Below are 17,294 nucleotides of genomic sequence, written 5' to 3'. Positions count from 1 at the left end.
TTTTTAGCCCAAAAAAAAAAAAAAAAAAAAAAAAGAAAAAAATAAAAGTCAGAAAAAATAGCAAAAAACACCATTAAAATAGCATTAAACACACCCAATCACACTGAAATAACCCCAAAACAACCTCAAATCACACCCAAAATAAACCCCAAAACAACCCAAAAATGGATTGTTAGCAAAAAAAAAAACAATTTAGTAGAGAAAAATTCCATTAAAATAACCTTAAACACACCCAAATTACACTTAAACGACCCCAACATCCCAATTTGCCCAAAATTTGGTTTTTAACCCCAATCCTGTGCTTGAAGACCCCCAATAGCACAGACCCCAACCCAACATCCCAATTTGCCCAAAATCCGCGTTTTTAGCCCCAATCCGTGCTTGAAGCCCCCAATAACACGGACCCCGATCCCAACATCCCAATTTGCCCAAAATCCGCGTTTTTTCGCCCCAATACCGTGCTTGAAGACCCCGATCAGCAGCGATTTGTCGGCCTCGGGGTCCCACCAGGCCGGAGGGCGGCTCCGGCTGCTCCAGCGGCGGGAACCAGATGTGGACGTCGCTGCAAAAACGGGGCGAGAAACGCAAAATTCGGGGTCAGAAACGCGAAATTCGGGTCAGAAACGCGAAATTCGGGTCAGAAACGCAAAATTCGGGTCAGAAACGCAAAATTCGGCATCGGGGGGCCCGAAATGGGGGGAAACGGCCCAAAAATCCACCCAGAAACCCAAAAGTGTCCCCAAACCCCCTCGGAGCCCCAAAACCCCCGGATTTCACCCCAAAACTGGGGCTCGCCTCAGCTGCAAAGACGCCAACCCCCCTAAATGCCAAAAAACCCCAAAATCCCCAGATTTCACCCAAAACTGAGGCTCACCTGTGCCCCAAACCTCCGAAAAATCCCCCATCGAGTTCCTAAATCACCCCAAAATCACCCCAAAATCCACCCAAAAAATCCCGCAATAAACACCCCAAAAACCCCAAGTTCCCAAAAGCCCCAAAATCTCCACAATTTACCCCAAAACTGGGGCTCGCCTGTGCCCCAAACCTCCAAAAAATCCCCCATAAAATTCACTAAATCACCCCCAAATCCACCCCAAAAAACCCCAAAATCCCCCCCAAAAAAACCCCAAAAATGCCCCAAAACCCCAAATTCCCAAAAAACCCCAAAATTGCCGTTTTTCAGCCCAAACTGGGGCTCGCCTGCGCCCCAAACCTCCAAAAAATCCCCATAAAGTGCCTTAAACCCCCCAAAAAACCCCCCCAAAATTACCCCAAAATCCCCCAAAAAAAACCCCAATAAATACCCCAAAATCCCAAACTCCCCAAAGCCCCAAAATCGCCGTTTTTTCAGCCCAAAATCGCCGTTTTTCACCCCAAATCTCCTCACCTGGCGCTGGCCCCGGCCAGGACGCGCTCGGCCTCGTCGCCGATGACCTCGTGCCGCAGGAAGTGCAGGGCGCGCATCGCGCAGCAGCAGCCTGGGACGGACACACGGACACGCGGGAATGACCCAAAATCCCGGGAAATGAACCCAAAACCGCAAACCCCACAAACACCCCGAAAACCCCGTTAAAATCCCAAAAAAATTCCACAAAAATCCATAAAAATCCCCTAAATTCAGACTCCCTTGGCAAAGCTGTTTCTGTGCCCAAACCCCACAGGAACGACCCAAAATCCCGGGAAATGAACCCAAAACCGCAAATGCCATAAAAAACCTCAAAAATCCTATTAGAAAAACAAAAAAATGCCACAAAAATCCATAAAAGTCCCAAAAATTCAGAATAATCACTTGCCAGAGATGTTTCTGGGACCCCGAACGCACGGGAATGACCCAAAATCCCAGGAAATGAACCCAAAACCACAAACCCCATAAAAAACCCGAAAACACCATTAAAAAACCCCAAAAAAATCCAAAAAAATTGGAAAGAAATTCAAAAAAATCCAAAAAAATTCCAAACCCCCCAAAATTCCCCAAACTCCCCGTTTTTGTGACTCACTTGCCGCAGTGGTGCCGCACGTGTTTGCGGTACCCCAAAAACCCATTAAAGCACCACAAAAAAATCCCCAAAAATTCCAAGAAAACCCCCAAAAAAATCGGAAAAGAAATCCAAAAAAATCCCAAAAAATTTCCCAAAACCACCAAAATCCCCCAAAATCCCCCAAACTCCCCAAAATGCCCCAAACTCCCCGTTTCTGGACTCACTTGCCGCAGTGGTGCTGCAGGTGCTTCTGGTAGCCCAAAACCCATTAAAAATCCCAAAAAAATCCCCAAAAAACCCCAAAACCTCCAAAAAATTCCAAAAAAAATCCCAAAAAATCCCCAAAACCCCCAAAATCCCCCAAATTGCCCAAACTCCCCGTTTCCGGACTCACTTGCCGCAGTGGTGCCGCAGGTGCTTCCGGTAGCCCTCGTCCTGCAGCAGCACTCGGCGCCCGCGGAACCTTCCGGAAGCTTCGGCGCCTTCCGGCCCTTGCGGCCCCGCGGCAGCGCCGGCGACCCCTGCGGGGGAGGGGCGCGCCTCAATTTGGGGCAGGTTCGGGGCGACTTTGGGATTTTTACTGGATTTTTTTTAGGATTTTTTTAGACATTTTTTGAGATTTTTTGGGCCATTTTAAGGGAATTTTTGGGGGATTTTTCGGGTTGTGGTCACTCAGTGGTCACCCAGGGGTCACTCAGGGTCATTTTGGGATTTTTTTTTTAAATTTTGGGGGGTTTTTTGGGGGTATTTTTGGGGTTTTGGCCACTCAGTGGTCACTCAGTGGTCAGTGCTCGCTCAGGGCTTTTGGGTAATTTTTGGCGTTTTTGGGGGATTTTTTGGGGTATTTTTGAGCATTTTTTGGGGTATTTTTGGGGTTTTGGTCACTCAGTGGTCACTCAGTGGTCAGTGCTCACTCATGGACATTTTGGGCAATTTTGGGGAATTTTCCGGGGAATTTTTGGGGTTGTGGTCACTCGGTGGTCAGTGGGGCCGGGAGCCTGGATGGCCCCAAACCCACCCAGAGTGACCCAAACCCACCCAGAGTGACCCAAACCCACCCAAACTGACCCCAAACCACCCAAACTGACCCAAACCCACCCAAACTGACCCAAACCCACCCAAACTGACCCCAAACCCACCCAGAGTGACCCAAACCCACCCAAAGTGACCCCAAACCCACCCAGAGTGACCCAAACCCACCAGAGTGACCCCAAAACCCACCCAGAGTGACCCAAACCCACCCAAATTGACCCCAAACCCACCCAGAGTGACCCAAACCCACCCAAAGTGACCCAAACCCACCAGAGTGACCCAAACCCACCAAACTGACCCAAACCCACCCAGAGTGACCCCAAACCCACCAAACTGACCCAAACCCACCCAAGGTGACCTCCAGGACCTCAAACCCACCCCAAAATGACCCAAACCCACCAAACTGACCCCAAACCCACCTGAGATGACCCCAAACCCACCTGAGATGATCTCCAGAACCTCAAAGTGACCCAAACCCACCCAAACTGACCCAAACCCACCCAGAGTGACCCAAACCCACCCAAAGTGACCCAAACCCACCCAAAGTGACCCAAAACCCACCCAGAGTGACCCAAACTGACCCAAAACCCACCCAGAGTGACCCAAACCCACCCAAGTGACCCAAACCCACCCAGAGTGACCCAAACCCACCCAGAGTGACCCAAACCCACCCAGAGTGAACCCAAACCCACCCAAACTGACCCAAACTGACCCAGACTCACCCAGGGCCGTCCGTGCCCGGCCGTTATTGCTGTTGCTGTGCCCGGGGCTGAGCAGGGCGCACGCCCAGGCCCGCGTGCCGTCACTGACCCAAACTGACCCAAACCACCCAACTGACCCAAACTGACCCAAACCACCCAGACTCACCCAGGGCTGGTCCTGTGGCCCGGCCGTTGTTGTGCCCGGGGCTGAGCAGGGCGCACGCCCAGGCCCGCGTGCCGTCACTGACCCAAACTGACCCAAACTGACCCAAACCCACCCAAACTGACCCAAACCCACCCAGAGTGACCCAAACCCACCCAAACCCACCCAGACTCACCCAGGGCCGTCCGTGCCCGGCCGTTATTGTGTCCAGGGCTCAGCAGGGCGCACGCCCAGGCCCGCGTGCCGTCGTCGCCGCGGAAGTGCCGCAGGCAGAACAGGACGATGGCCCGGCCCAGGCTCTCACGTCCCGCTCCGAGAGACGGCGCTTGAAGCGGCCCTGGGCGGCCAGCTCACGCCACCGGCCCCACCTGTGGGTGGACAGTGGTCATTCAGTGGTCAGCGGGGTCACTCAGTGGTCAGTGCGGTCATTACAGAGTCATTGGCGTCATTAAATGGTGACAGGAATGGTCATTGAGGGGGCCCTGGGCGGCCAGCTCGCGCCACCGGCCCCACCTGTGGGTGGACAGTGGTCACTCAGTGGTCAGTGGGGTCACTCAGTGGTCAGTGCGGTCATTACAGAGTCATTGGCGTCATTAAATGGTGACAGGAATGGTCATTGAGGGGGCCCTGGGCGGCCAGCTCGCGCCACCGGCCCCACCTGCAGTGGACAGTGGTCATTTAACGGTCACTCAGTGGTCACTCAGTGGTCAGTGCGGTCATTAAAGGGTCATTTGGTCATTGGGGTCATTAAATGGTGACAGGAATGGTCATTGAGGGGGCCCTGGGCGGCCAGCTCCCGCCACCGGCCCCACCTGTGGGTGGACAGTGGTCACTCAGTGGTCACTCAGTGGTCACTCAGTGGTCAGTGCGGTCATTACAGAGTCATTGGGGTCACTAAAGGGTCACAGGAACGGTCATTGAAGCGGCCCTGGGCGGCCAGCTCGCGCCACCGGCCCCACCTGCAGTGGACAGTGGTCACTCAGTGGTCATTCAGTGGTCAGTGCGGTCACTCAGTGGTCACTCAGCGGCCAGCAGGGTCATTGGGATCAATGGGGGACCAATGGGGTCAATAGAGAGCCAATGGGGTCAATGTGGAACCAATGGGGTCAATGAGAAGTCAACAGGATCAATATGGAACCAATGGGATCAATGTGGAACCAATGGGGCCAATGAGAAGTCCGCAGGATCAATATGGAACCAATGGGATCAATATGGAACCAATAGGATCAATTAGCAACCAATGGTGTCAATGTGGAACCAATGGGGTCAATGAGAAGCCAGCAGGATCAATGGGTGGTCACTGGGACCAATAAGGAACCAATGGGATCAATAATAAACCAAGGCGTTCAATGGGGAGCCAATGGGATCGATAAGAAACCAACGGGATCAATGAGAAGTCAACAGGATCAATATAGAACCAGTGGGATCAATAGGGAACCAATGGGGTCAATGTGGAACCAATGGGGCCAATGAGAAGTCAACAGGATCAATATGGAACCAATAAGATCAATTAGCTACCAATGGGGCCAATGAGAAGCCAGCAGGATCAATGGGTGGTCATTGGGACCAATAAGGAACCAATGGGATCAATAATAAACCAAGGCTTTCAATGGGGAGCCAATGGGATCAATAAGAAACCAAAGGGGTCAACGAGAAGTCAACAGGATCAATATGGAACCAATGGGGTCAATTGGGAACCAATAAAATCAATGGGAAACCAGTGAAATCAATGAGAGATCGATGGGACCAACGAGAAGACAATGGGGTCAATGAGGGATCAATGGAATCAATTGGGAACCAATGGGGTCAGTGAGACACCAATTGAGTCAACGGAGGATCAATGGGGTCAATGGAGGATCAATGGGGTCAATGAGGGATCAATAGCATCAATGGGGTCAATGTGGAACCAATGGGGTCAATGAGGGATCAATGGAATCAGTTAGCAGCCAATGGGGTCAATGAGACGCCAATGAGTCAATGGAGGATCAATGGGGTCAATGTGGAACCAATGGGGTCAATGAGGGATCAATGGAATCAGTTAGGAGCCAATGGGGTCAATGAGACGCCAATCAAGTCAATGGAGGATCAATGGGGTCAATGGGGAACCAATGGGGTCAATGAGGGATCAATGGAATCAGTTAGCAGCCAATGGGGTCAATGAGACGCCAATGGAGTCAATGGAGGATCAATGGGGTCAATGGGGAACTGATAGGGTCAATGAGAGATCAATGGCATCAATGGGGTCAATGAGGGATCAATGGGGTCAGTGAGACAGCAACGGGTCAATGGAGGATCAATGGGGTCAATGAGGGATCAATGGGGAATCAATGGGGAACCGATGGGGTCAATGAGTCAATGAAGGATCAATGGGGTCAATGGAGGATCAATGGCATCAATGGGGTCAATGAGGAACCAACGGGGTCAATGAGACAGCAATGGGTCAATGGAGGATCAATGGGATCAATGAGGGATCAATGGGGTCAATGGAGTCAATGAGAAACCAACGGAGTCAATGCGGAACCTTTGGGACCAACTAGGAACCAATGGGATCAACAAAAAACCCTCCAGGTGTCCCCAGGTGTGTCCCAGATGTCCCCCCAGGTGTGTCCACACCCACCTGTAGCCCATCAGGTGTCCCCAGGTGTGTGCCCAGGTGTGTCCCCCAGGTATGTCCCCGTACCCACCCGCAGACCATCAGGTGTGTCCCCCAGGTGTGTTCCCAGGTGTGTCCCCATACCCACCCGCAGACCATCAGGTGTGTCCCCCAGGTATGTCCCCAGGTGTGTCGCCAGGTGTGTCCCCAGGTACCCCAGGTGTGTCCCAGGTGTGTCCCCAGGTGTGTCCCAGGTGTGTCTCCCCGTACCCACCCGTAGACCATCAGGTGTGTCCCCAAGTGTCCCCATCCCCTCCAGGTGTCCCCAGGTGTGCCCAGGTGTCCCCAGGTGTCCCCAGGTGTGTCCCCAGGTACCCCAGGTGTGTCCCCGTACCCACCCGTACACCATCAGGTGTGTCCCCAGGTGTCCCCAGGTGTCCCCAGGTGTGTGCCCAGGTGTGTCCCCGTACCCACCCGTAGACCATCAGGTGTGTCCCCAAGTGTCCCCATCCCCTCCAGGTGTCCCAAGGTGTGCCCAGGTGTCCCCAGGTGTGTCCCCAGGTGTGTCCCCATCCCCTCCAGGTGTGTCCCCAGGTGTCCCCAGGTGTGTCCCAGGTGTGTCCCCGTACCCACCCGTAGACCATCAGGTGTGTCCCCAAGTGTCCCCATCCCCTCCAGGTGTGTCCCCAGGTGTGTCCCCGTACCCACCCGTAGACCATCAGGTGTTTCTCCAGGTGTGTCCCCATCCCCTCCAGGTGTCCCCAGGTGTGTCCCCGTACCCACCCGTAGACCATCAGGTGTGTCCCCAGGTGTCCCCAGGTGTGTCCCAGGTACCCCAGGTGTGTCCCCGTACCCACCCGTACACCATCAGGTGTGTCCCCAGGTGTGCCCAGGTGTCCCCAGGTGTGTCCCAGGTGTGTCCCCGTACCCACCCGTAGACCATCAGGTGTGTCCCCAGGTGTGTCCCCAGGTGTCCCCAGGTGTGTCCCCAGGTGTGTCCCCAGGTGTGTCCCCGTACCCACCCGTACACCATCAGGTGTTTCTCCACCCTGACGCAGTCGCTCCTGGCGAACGGCGCTGTGGCCGGAGCGGCCGGAGCGGCCGGAGCCGCGTGCTGACCATGGGGGTGCTGTCCGTGCTGCTGTCCATGCTGACCATGCTGACCATGCTGGTGGTGACCATGCTGGTGGTGACCATGGTGGTGGTGGCCGTGGTGGTGGTGGCCGCTGCGCCGCGTCCTGGGCGCGCCCCCGGCCCGCTCCGGCCGCTCGAGGTCATCGTCGCTGTCCAGGTCCGAGAACTCCACCAGGTCATCGTCGCGCAGCGTGCTGAAATGGCGCGTCTGCTTCCGGACCCGAGGAGTATCAATGACCAGCGTGTTCTGGGGAGAGAGTGACCACTGGTCAGTCTGAGTGACCATCACAGTGACCATCAGGTGAGCATCACAGTGACCACCTGACCCAGCCCCACCCCGGTGCTGAAATGGCGCGTCTGCTTCCGGACCCGGGGCGTGTCGATGACCAATGTGTTCTGAGGGGACAATGACCATCACAGTGACCATCAGAGTGACCATCAGTGACCGTCACAGTGACCATCTGACCAGATAACCCCACCCCACCCCGGTGCTGAAATGGCGCGTCTGCTTCCGGACCCGAGGAGTATCAATGACCAATGTGTTCTGAGGGGACAATGACCATCACAGTGACCATCAGTGACCATCACAGTGACCATCAGAGTGACCATCAGAGTGACCATCACAGTGACCATCTGACCCGATAACCCCACCCCACCCCGGTGCTGAAATGGCGCGTCTGCTTCCGGACCCGAGGAGTATCAATGACCAATGTGTTCTGAGGGGACAATGACCATCAGAGTGACCATCAGTGACCATCAGAGACCATCACTGACCGCCTGACCCAGCCCAGGTAACCCCACCCCACCCCGGTGCTGAAATGGCGCGTCTGCTTCCGGACGCGCGGCGTGTCGATGACCAATGTGTTCTGAGGGGACAATGACCATCACAGTGACCATCAGTGACCATCACAGTGACCATCAGAGTGACCATCAGAGTGACCATCACAGTGACCATCTGACCCGATAACCCCACCCCACCCCGGTGCTGAAATGGCGCGTCTGCTTCCGGACACGCGGCGTGTCAATGACCAGCGTGTTCTGGGGAGAGTGACCATCAGAGTGACCATCACAGTGACCACCTGCCCAGGTGACCCCGCCCAGGTGCTGCAGGGGGCGTGTCCATCACCCACACGCCCTGAGTGGACAGTGGGCAGTGGGCAGTGGTCAGCGGTCACTCCAGGTGAGCGCACCCAGGTGACCACACAAAGTGACCGCACCAAAGTGACCACACCCAGGTGACCACACCCAGGTAACCACACCCAGGTGACCACACCTAGGTGAGCCCACCAAAGTGACCACTCCAAAGTGACCACTCCAAAGTGACCACACCCAGATGACCACACCCAGGTGACTCCACCACACAGGTGAGCCCACAAGGTGACCACACCAAGATGCGTCCACCAAAGTGACCACACCCAGGTGAGCCCACCAAAGTGACCACACCAAAGTGACCACACCACAGTGACCACACCCAGGTGATGCCACCAGGTAGCCCCACAAAGTGACCACTCCAGAATGACCACACCCAGGTGACCACACCCAGATAACCACACTGGCCACACCCAGGTGACCACACCCAGGTGAGGCCACCAGGTAACTCCCCAAAGTGACCGCTCCAAAGTGACCACACCCAGGTGACCACCATGAGATATCTCCACCCACGTGACCCCACCCCGCTGACCCCGCCCCCCGGGCAGGTGTGGCCCCGCCCCCCGGCAGGTGTGGCCCCGCCCCCGGCAGGTGTGGCCCCGCTGACCCCGCCCAGTGTGGCCCCGCCCCCCGGTGGGCGGGCAGGTGTCCCACCTTGCTGTTGAGCAGCTCCAGGTCCAGGTCGGCTTTCTTGGCCCATTTCTGCCAGAAGTTGGGGTCGTCCAGCGCGATGTCCGTGCGGTTCTCGGACGCCACGAAGCTGGCCTGGGGACGGGGACACACCTGGGTGCACCTGGGCACACCTGGAGACACCTGGAGACACCTGGGTGCACCTGGAGATCATCTAAACGCACCTGGAGATCATCTGAACACACCTGGGTGCACCTGGGCACACCTGGAGACACCTGGGCACACCTGGAGACACCTGGCCTGGGGACGGGGACAGGGACACACCTGGGTGCACCTGGGTGCACCTGGGCACACCTGGGGACACCTGGAGACACCTGGGGACACCTGGGTGCACCCGGAGATCATCTAAACACACCTGGAGACATCTGGCCTGGGGACAGGGACAGGGACACACCTGGGCACACCTGGGGATCATCTAAACACACCTGGAGATCATCTGGAGATCATCTAAACACACCTGGGCACACCTGGGGACACCTGGCCTGGGGACGGGGACAGGGACACACCTGGAGACACCTGGGCACACCTGGAGATCACCTGGGTGCACCTGGAGATCATCTAAACACACCTGGACACACCTGGGGACACCTGGCCTGGGGACAGGGACACACCTGGAGACACCTGGGTGCACCTGGGCACACCTGGGGACACCTGGCCTGGGGACAGGGGACAGGGACACACCTGGGTGCACCTGGGGACACCTGGGGACACCTGGGTGCACCTGGAGATCATCTAAACACACCTGGGCACACCTGGAGACACCTGGGCACACCTGGAGACACCTGGCCTGGGGACAGGGACACACCTGGAGACACCTGGGCACACCTGGAGACACCTGGCCTGGGGACAGGGACACACCTGGAGACACCTGGGGACACCTGGAGATCATCTAAACACACCTGGGCACACCTGGGGACACCTGGCCTGGAGACAGGGGACAGGGACACACCTGGAGACACCCGGAGATCATCTGAACACACCTGGGTGCACCTGGAGACACCTGGGGACACCTGGCCTGGGGGACGGGGACACACCTGGGTGCACCTCGGTGCACCTGGGGACACCTGGGGACATCTGGAGATCATCTGGCCTGGGGGGACAGGGACACACCTGGGGACACCTGGAGACATCTGGAGATCATCTAAACACACCTGGGCACACCTGGAGATCACCCAGACCCACCTGGAGATCATCTACACCCACCCAGGGACACCTGGAGACACCTGGGCACACCTGGGCACACCTGGGGACACCTGGAGATCATCTGGCCTGGGGACAGGGACACACCTGGAGACACCTGGGCACACCTGGGGACACCTGGAACACCTGGGTGCACCTGGGGACACCTGGGGACATCTGGCCTGGGGGGACGGGGACAGGGACACACCTGGGTGCACCTGGAGATCATCTACACCCACCTGGGTGCACCTGCAGATCACCTGGATCTTCTCCAAGTCCACCAAAGTCCACCTAGACCCAGCTGGATCTTCTCTAAGACCACCAAAGCTCACCGGAACCCACCCGGACCTTCTCCAGGACCTCCAAAGGTCACAGGAACCTGCCTGGACACACCTGGGCCTTCTCCAGGAGAACCAAATGTCCCCTAAACCCACCCGGACCTTCTCCAGCTCCATCTAGACCCACCTGGACCTTCTCCAGGACCTCCAAAGGTCACAGGAACCCATCTAGACCCACCTGGACCTTCTCCAGGAGAACCAAAGATGACATGAACCCATCTAGACCCACCTAGACCTTCTCCAGGACCTCCAAAGGTCACAGGAACCCATCTAGACCCACCTGTACCTTCTCCAGGACCTCCAGAGATCACAGGAACCCACCTAAACCCACCTGGACCTTCTCCAGGACCTCCAAAGGTCACATGAACCCATCTAGACCCACCTGGACCTTCTCCAGGACCTCCAAACATCACCTAAACCCACCTGGACCTTCTCCAGGACCTCCAGTGATCACAGGAACCCATCTAAACCCACCCGGACCTTCTCCAGGACCTCCAAAGGTCACAGGAACCCATCTAGACCCACCTGGACCTTCTCCATGACCTCCAAAGGTCACAGGAACCCATCTAGACCCACCTGGACCTTCTGCAGGACCACTAAACGTCACCTAGACCCACCTGGACCTTCTCCAGGACCTCCAAATGTCACCCAGACCCACCTGGACCTTCTGCAGGACCTCCAAAGGTCACAGGAACCCTTCTAATCCCACCCGGACCTTGTGCAGCCCCGCGTGGACCTCCTCAGGTCCCACCTTGGCGAAGGTGGAGCCCTTGCCCTCGCTCTCGATGGTGATGGTGGTGGTGCGCCGCAGCAGGATCTGCTCGATGTCCTCCTCGCAGAACTTGGCGCCCTCGTCGTCCTCGTCCATGATGGCGGCGTAGGCGCCCTTGCGCAGCAGGTCCTCGATCTCCTTCTTGGAGAACTGCTGGATCTGCAACGGGGGGAGAGGACAACCGAGGGTTGGGACGGCCCGGGGGGCTTGGAGAAACCAACCCTGGAGAAACCAACACTGGAGAAACCAAACCTGGAGAACCCAAACCTGGAGAAACCCAACCTGGAGAAACCCAACCTGGAGAACCTGGAGAACCTCAACCAGGAGAACCTCAACCTGAAGAACCTGGAAAACCCAACCCTGGAGAACCTGAGCTTGGAGAACTGCTGGATCTGCAGGGGGGGACAACCGAGGGCTGGGACAGCCCGGGGGGCTCAGAGAACCCAACACTGGAGAAACCAAACCTGGAGAACCTCAACCTGGAGAACCTCAACCTGGAGAACCTCAACCTGGAGAACCCAACCCTGGAGAACCTCAAACTGGAGAACATGGAGAACCTCAACCAGGAGAACCAAACTTTAAAAACCTGGAGAAACCAAACCTGGAGAACCTGGAGACCCCAAACTTTGAGAACCTGGAGCAGCTCAGCTCCGCCCCCCTGCCCCAGAGGTCCCACCCCAGAAGGTCCCATCCCACCATGGTCTCACCCCGGGGATGGAGCCCTCGCGGCCGCTCATGCTCTGCAGCACGGCCTTGTCCAGCCCAGAAGGTCCCAGAGGTCCCACCCTGTCCCACCCCACCCCAGGATGGTCCTGTCCCACCCCAGAAGGTCCCATCCCACCCCACCATGGTCCCACCAGGTCTCACCCCGGGGATGGAGCCCTCGCGGCCGCTCATGCTCTGCAGCACGGCCTTGTCCACCCCAGAAGGTCCCATCCCACCCCAGAAGGTCCTGTCCCACCCCAGAAGGTCCCACCAGGTCTCACCCCGGGGATGGAGCCCTCGCGGCCGCTCATGGACTGCAGCACGGCCTTGTCCAGCCCAGAAGGTCCCACCCCACCATGGTCCCACCATGGTCCCACCATGGTCCTGTCCCACCCAGAAGGTCCCACCCCAGAAGGTCCCACCATGGTCCCACCATGGTCTCACCCCGGGGATGGAGCCCTCGCGGCCGCTCATGCTCTGCAGCACGGCCTTGTCCAGCCCAGAAGGTCCCAGAGGTCCCACCCTGTCCCACCCCACCCCAGGATGGTCCTGTCCCACCCCAGAAGGTCCCATCCCACCCCACCATGGTCCCACCAGGTCTCACCCCGGGGATGGAGCCCTCGCGGCCGCTCATGCTCTGCAGCACGGCCTTGTCCACCCCAGAAGGTCCCATCCCACCCCAGAAGGTCCTGTCCCACCCCAGAAGGTCCCACCAGGTCTCACCCCGGGGATGGAGCCCTCGCGGCCGCTCATGGACTGCAGCACGGCCTTGTCCAGCCCAGAAGGTCCCACCCCACCATGGTCCCACCATGGTCCCACCATGGTCCTGTCCCACCCAGAAGGTCCCACCCCACCCCAGAAGGTCCCACCATGTCTCACCCCGGGGATGGAGCCCTCGCGGCCGCTCATGCTCTGCAGCACGGCCTTGTCCAGCCCAGAAGGTGCCACCCTGTCCCACCATGGTCCTGTCCCACCCCAGAAGGTCCCATCCAGCCCCAGAAGGTCCCACCCAGAAGGTCCCACCCCACCATGGTCCCACCATGGTCTCACCCCGGGGATGGAGCCCTCGCGGCCGCTCATGCTCTGCAGCACGGCCTTGTCCAGCCCTGGAGATCCCACCCCACCATGGTCCCACCATGGTCCCACCATGGTCCCATCCCACCCCACCATGGTCCCACCCCACCCCACCGTGTCTCACCCCGGGGATGGAGCCCTCGCGGCCGCTCATGCTCTGCAGCACGGCCTTGTCCAGCCCCAGCTTCAGGCTGGCCTTGTCGAACATCTCGCGCTCGTACGAGTTCCGCGTGATCAGACGGTAGACCTTGACCGCCTTGCTCTGCCCGATGCGGTGGCAGCGCGCCTGCGCCTGGAGAGGACATGGACAACCCGTGGAGACATGGACCAACCATGGAGACATGGACCAACCATGGCGGGACACCATAAACCACGGTGGGACACCATAGATCATGGTGGAACCACCACGGAACCTTGACCGCCTTGCTCTGCCCGATGCGGTGGCAGCGCGCCTGGGCCTGGAGAGGACATGGACAACCATGGAGACATGGACCAACCATGGAGACATGGACCAACCATGGCGGGACACCATAAACCATGGTGGGACACCATAAACCACGTAAACCATGGTGGGACCACCACAGAACCTTCACCGCCTTGCTCTGACCGATGCGGTGGCAGCGAGCCTGCGCCTGGGGAGGACATGGACAACCATGGAGACATGGACCAACCATGGAGACATGGACCAACCATGGCGGGACACCATAAACCACGATAGAACACCATAAACCATGGTGGGACACCATAAACCATGGTGAGACACTGCAAACCATGGTGGAACCACCACAGAACCTTGACCGCCTTGCTCTGCCCGATGCGGTGGCAGCGCGCCTGCGCCTGGAGAGGACATGGACAACCCGTGGAGACATGGACCAACCATGGTGGGACACCATAAACCACGATAGAACACCATAAACCATGGCGGGACCCCATAAACCACGGTGGGACCACCACAGAACCTTCACCGCCTTGCTCTGACCGATGCGGTGGCAGCGAGCTTGAGCCTGACAGGGGACACAGGGACATCGGGGGGACACCACTGACCATGGTGGGACCACCACGGGACCTCAAACTCCTGGTGGATTCCATCCCATGTCCTCAAAGCCTTAACAGATGCCACAGAATAATCTCCAAACCCTTGGTAGATGCTGTCCCACCACCTTAAACTCCACGAGAACCCCTCCCAATGACTCCAAAACTCCATCCCACCACCCAAACCCTTGGTAGATCCCACAGAATGATCTCCAAACCCTTGGTAGATGCTGTCCTACCACCTCAAATCCCTTGGTAGATCCTGTCGCACCACTTCAAACTCCACAACAGCCCCTCCCAGTGACTCCAGAACCCCACCCCACCACCCAAACCCTTGGTAGATCCCATCCCACGTCGTTCATCTCTCGGAAAACCTCATCCCACCACCGCAAACCGTTGGCAGACCCAACAGAATCATCTCCAAACCTCAACAGATTCCACCCCGTGACCTCAAAACTCCACCCCACCACCCCGAACTCCTCTCACATCCCACCCTACCACCCAAACCCTTGGTAGATCCCACAGAATGATCTCCAAACCCTTGGTAGATCCCGTCCCACCACCTCAAACTCCACAAGAACCCCTCCCCGTGACTCCAAAACTCCATCCCACCACCCCGAACCTCTCAGAGACCCCATCCCACCACCCAGAACCCCTCGGAGGCCCCGTCCCACCACCCCGAACCCCTCGGAGACCCCGTCCCACCACCGAAGCCCCGTCAGATCCCTCACCTGGAGGTCGTTCTGGGGGTTCCAGTCCGAGTCGAAGATGATGCAGGTGTCGGCGGCCGTCAGGTTGATGCCCAGCCCGCCGGCGCGCGTGCACAGCAGGAACACGAAGCGGTCCGAGTCCGGCCGGCTGAAGCGGTCGATGGCGGCCTGGCGCAGGTTGCCCCGCACGCGCCCGTCGATGCGCTCGTACGGGTACCTGCCGGGGACAACGCGCGGTCACCGCGGCCACCGGGGACCTCCGGGGCTCCGTAACCACGTCCAGAACCAGCGCTGGGCGTGGAGGGGCCACCAGGGACCTCCAGGAGGTTCTTGGAGAACCTTGAGGAGCAAATAGGATTCAAAACCTCCTGCCATGGGACAGTGAGGTGCCCAAACTTCCACCCATGGAGGTCCCCAGCTCCATAACCACGTCCAGAACCAGCGCTGGGCGCGCAGGAGCCACCAGGGACCTCCAGGAGGTTCTTGGAGAACCTTGAGGAGCAAAAAACTGAGATCCTGGTGGAACCATGGGACAGTGAAGTGCCCAAACTTCCACCCATGGAGGTCCCCAGCTCCATAACCACGTCCAGAACCAACGCTGGGTGTGGAGAGGCCACCAGGGATCTCCAGGAGGTTCTTGGAGAACCTTGAGGAGCAAAAAATGGAGATCCTGGTACAACCACAGGACAGTGAGGTGCCCAAACTTCCACCCATGGAGGTCCCCAGCTCCATAACCACGTCCAGAACCAACGCTGGGCGTGCAGGAGCCACCAGGGATCTCCAGGAGGTTCTTGGAGAACCTTGAGGAGCAAAAAAGGTTCCTGTGGAGGTTCTGGAGACCCTTCTACAGCAAAGAACCTTCTCTCGTAGGACAACGAGGTCCCAAAAGTGCCACAAGTTCTCCCATGAAGATCCCACAACCACAAAGGTCCCAAGATCTTCTCCATGGAGCTCCAGAACATCTCGGGTGTCCCTCAAAGCTCCTCCACGGAGCTCCAGGACACCCAAAACCCCATTTCCCCCCAGTTTTTCCCCAAAATCCCCGTTTTTCTCCTGGAACCTGACCGTTCCTGGGAGAGCTCGTTCTCCAGGATGTCCTCCAGGATGTCCAGGTGGACCTCCAGACCTTCAGGTCCCGTTCTCCCCTCATTTTTTCTCCAAACCCCCCAATTTTCTCCAAGTTTTTCCCGTTTTTCCCCCATTTTTTCCCAAAATCCCCGTTTTTCCCCCCAAAGTCTGACCGTTTCTGGATGAGGTAGTCCTCCAGGATGTCCTCCAGGATGTCCCGGTGGACCTCCAGGCCTTCAGGTCCCATTTTCTCCTTGGTTTTTCCCCAAAACCCCATTTTCCCCCAATTTTTTTCTCTTTTTCCCCATTTTTCCCCAAATCCCCGTTTTTCCCCCCAAACCCTGACCGTTTCTGGAAGAGCTCGTCCTCCAGGATGTCCCGGTGGACCTCCAGACCTTCAGGTCCCATTTTCCCCTTTATTTTCTCTCCAGACCCCCCAATTTTCTCCAAGTTTTTCCCGTTTTTCCCAAAATCCCCGTTTTTCGCCCCAAACCCTGACCGTTTCTGGATGAGGTAGTCCTCCAGGATGTCCAGGCAGCGCACCATCTGCGAGAAGACCAGCACCTTGTGGCCGCCGGCGCGCAGCCGGGGCAGCAGCTTGTCCAGCAGCACCAGCTTGCCGGCCGAGCGCACCAGGGCCTGCAGCGCCAGCTCGGGGCCCGGCAGCGCGGGCAGGGAGGCCCTCAGCTCGGCCACGATCTGCTCCTCCGCACCTGCGGACAGGTGAGACCTCCTGTGACCACCCTTGGCGTCATTGACCACCCCCGGTTCCACAAAACCATCAAAAACCATCAACGGTTCCATAAAACATCCGTAAGAACCTCAAAAGAACATCAGGAGAACATCGACCACCATCAAAAGTTCCATCAAATAACGCCTGAGATTTTCAGGACAACATTGGTTACCACCACTGACCACCAGGGACTCCACAAAACCACCTCTGAGAACTTCATGAGAACACCAATGACCACCTAT

The 17,294-nt window shown here is 57.6% G+C and overlaps 1 protein-coding gene across 1 annotated transcript in view; it reads right to left on the bottom strand.

Moving 5' to 3' along the window:
* Positions 1-17,294, bottom strand: part of LOC134433598 (chromodomain-helicase-DNA-binding protein 8-like) — a 48,458-nt gene that overhangs the window by 265 nt on the left and 30,899 nt on the right. Inside the window, 13 exon segments of the mRNA XM_063182416.1 lie at positions 458-512; positions 514-562; positions 1,388-1,464; positions 1,466-1,478; positions 2,374-2,500; positions 4,051-4,179; positions 4,182-4,243; positions 7,491-7,849; positions 9,406-9,516; positions 11,710-11,889; positions 13,634-13,801; positions 15,273-15,468; positions 16,819-17,032. Of these exon segments, the coding sequence (XP_063038486.1) occupies positions 458-512; positions 514-562; positions 1,388-1,464; positions 1,466-1,478; positions 2,374-2,500; positions 4,051-4,179; positions 4,182-4,243; positions 7,491-7,849; positions 9,406-9,516; positions 11,710-11,889; positions 13,634-13,801; positions 15,273-15,468; positions 16,819-17,032 (1,740 nt within the window).

Source organism: Melospiza melodia, unplaced genomic scaffold (assembly GCF_035770615.1).
Source record: "Melospiza melodia melodia isolate bMelMel2 unplaced genomic scaffold, bMelMel2.pri scaffold_211, whole genome shotgun sequence".
In the NCBI taxonomy this organism is placed as follows: Eukaryota; Metazoa; Chordata; class Aves; order Passeriformes; family Passerellidae; genus Melospiza; species Melospiza melodia.
Note: the sequence above shows the minus strand (reverse complement) of the source record. Positions and strands in the feature narration are given on the sequence as shown.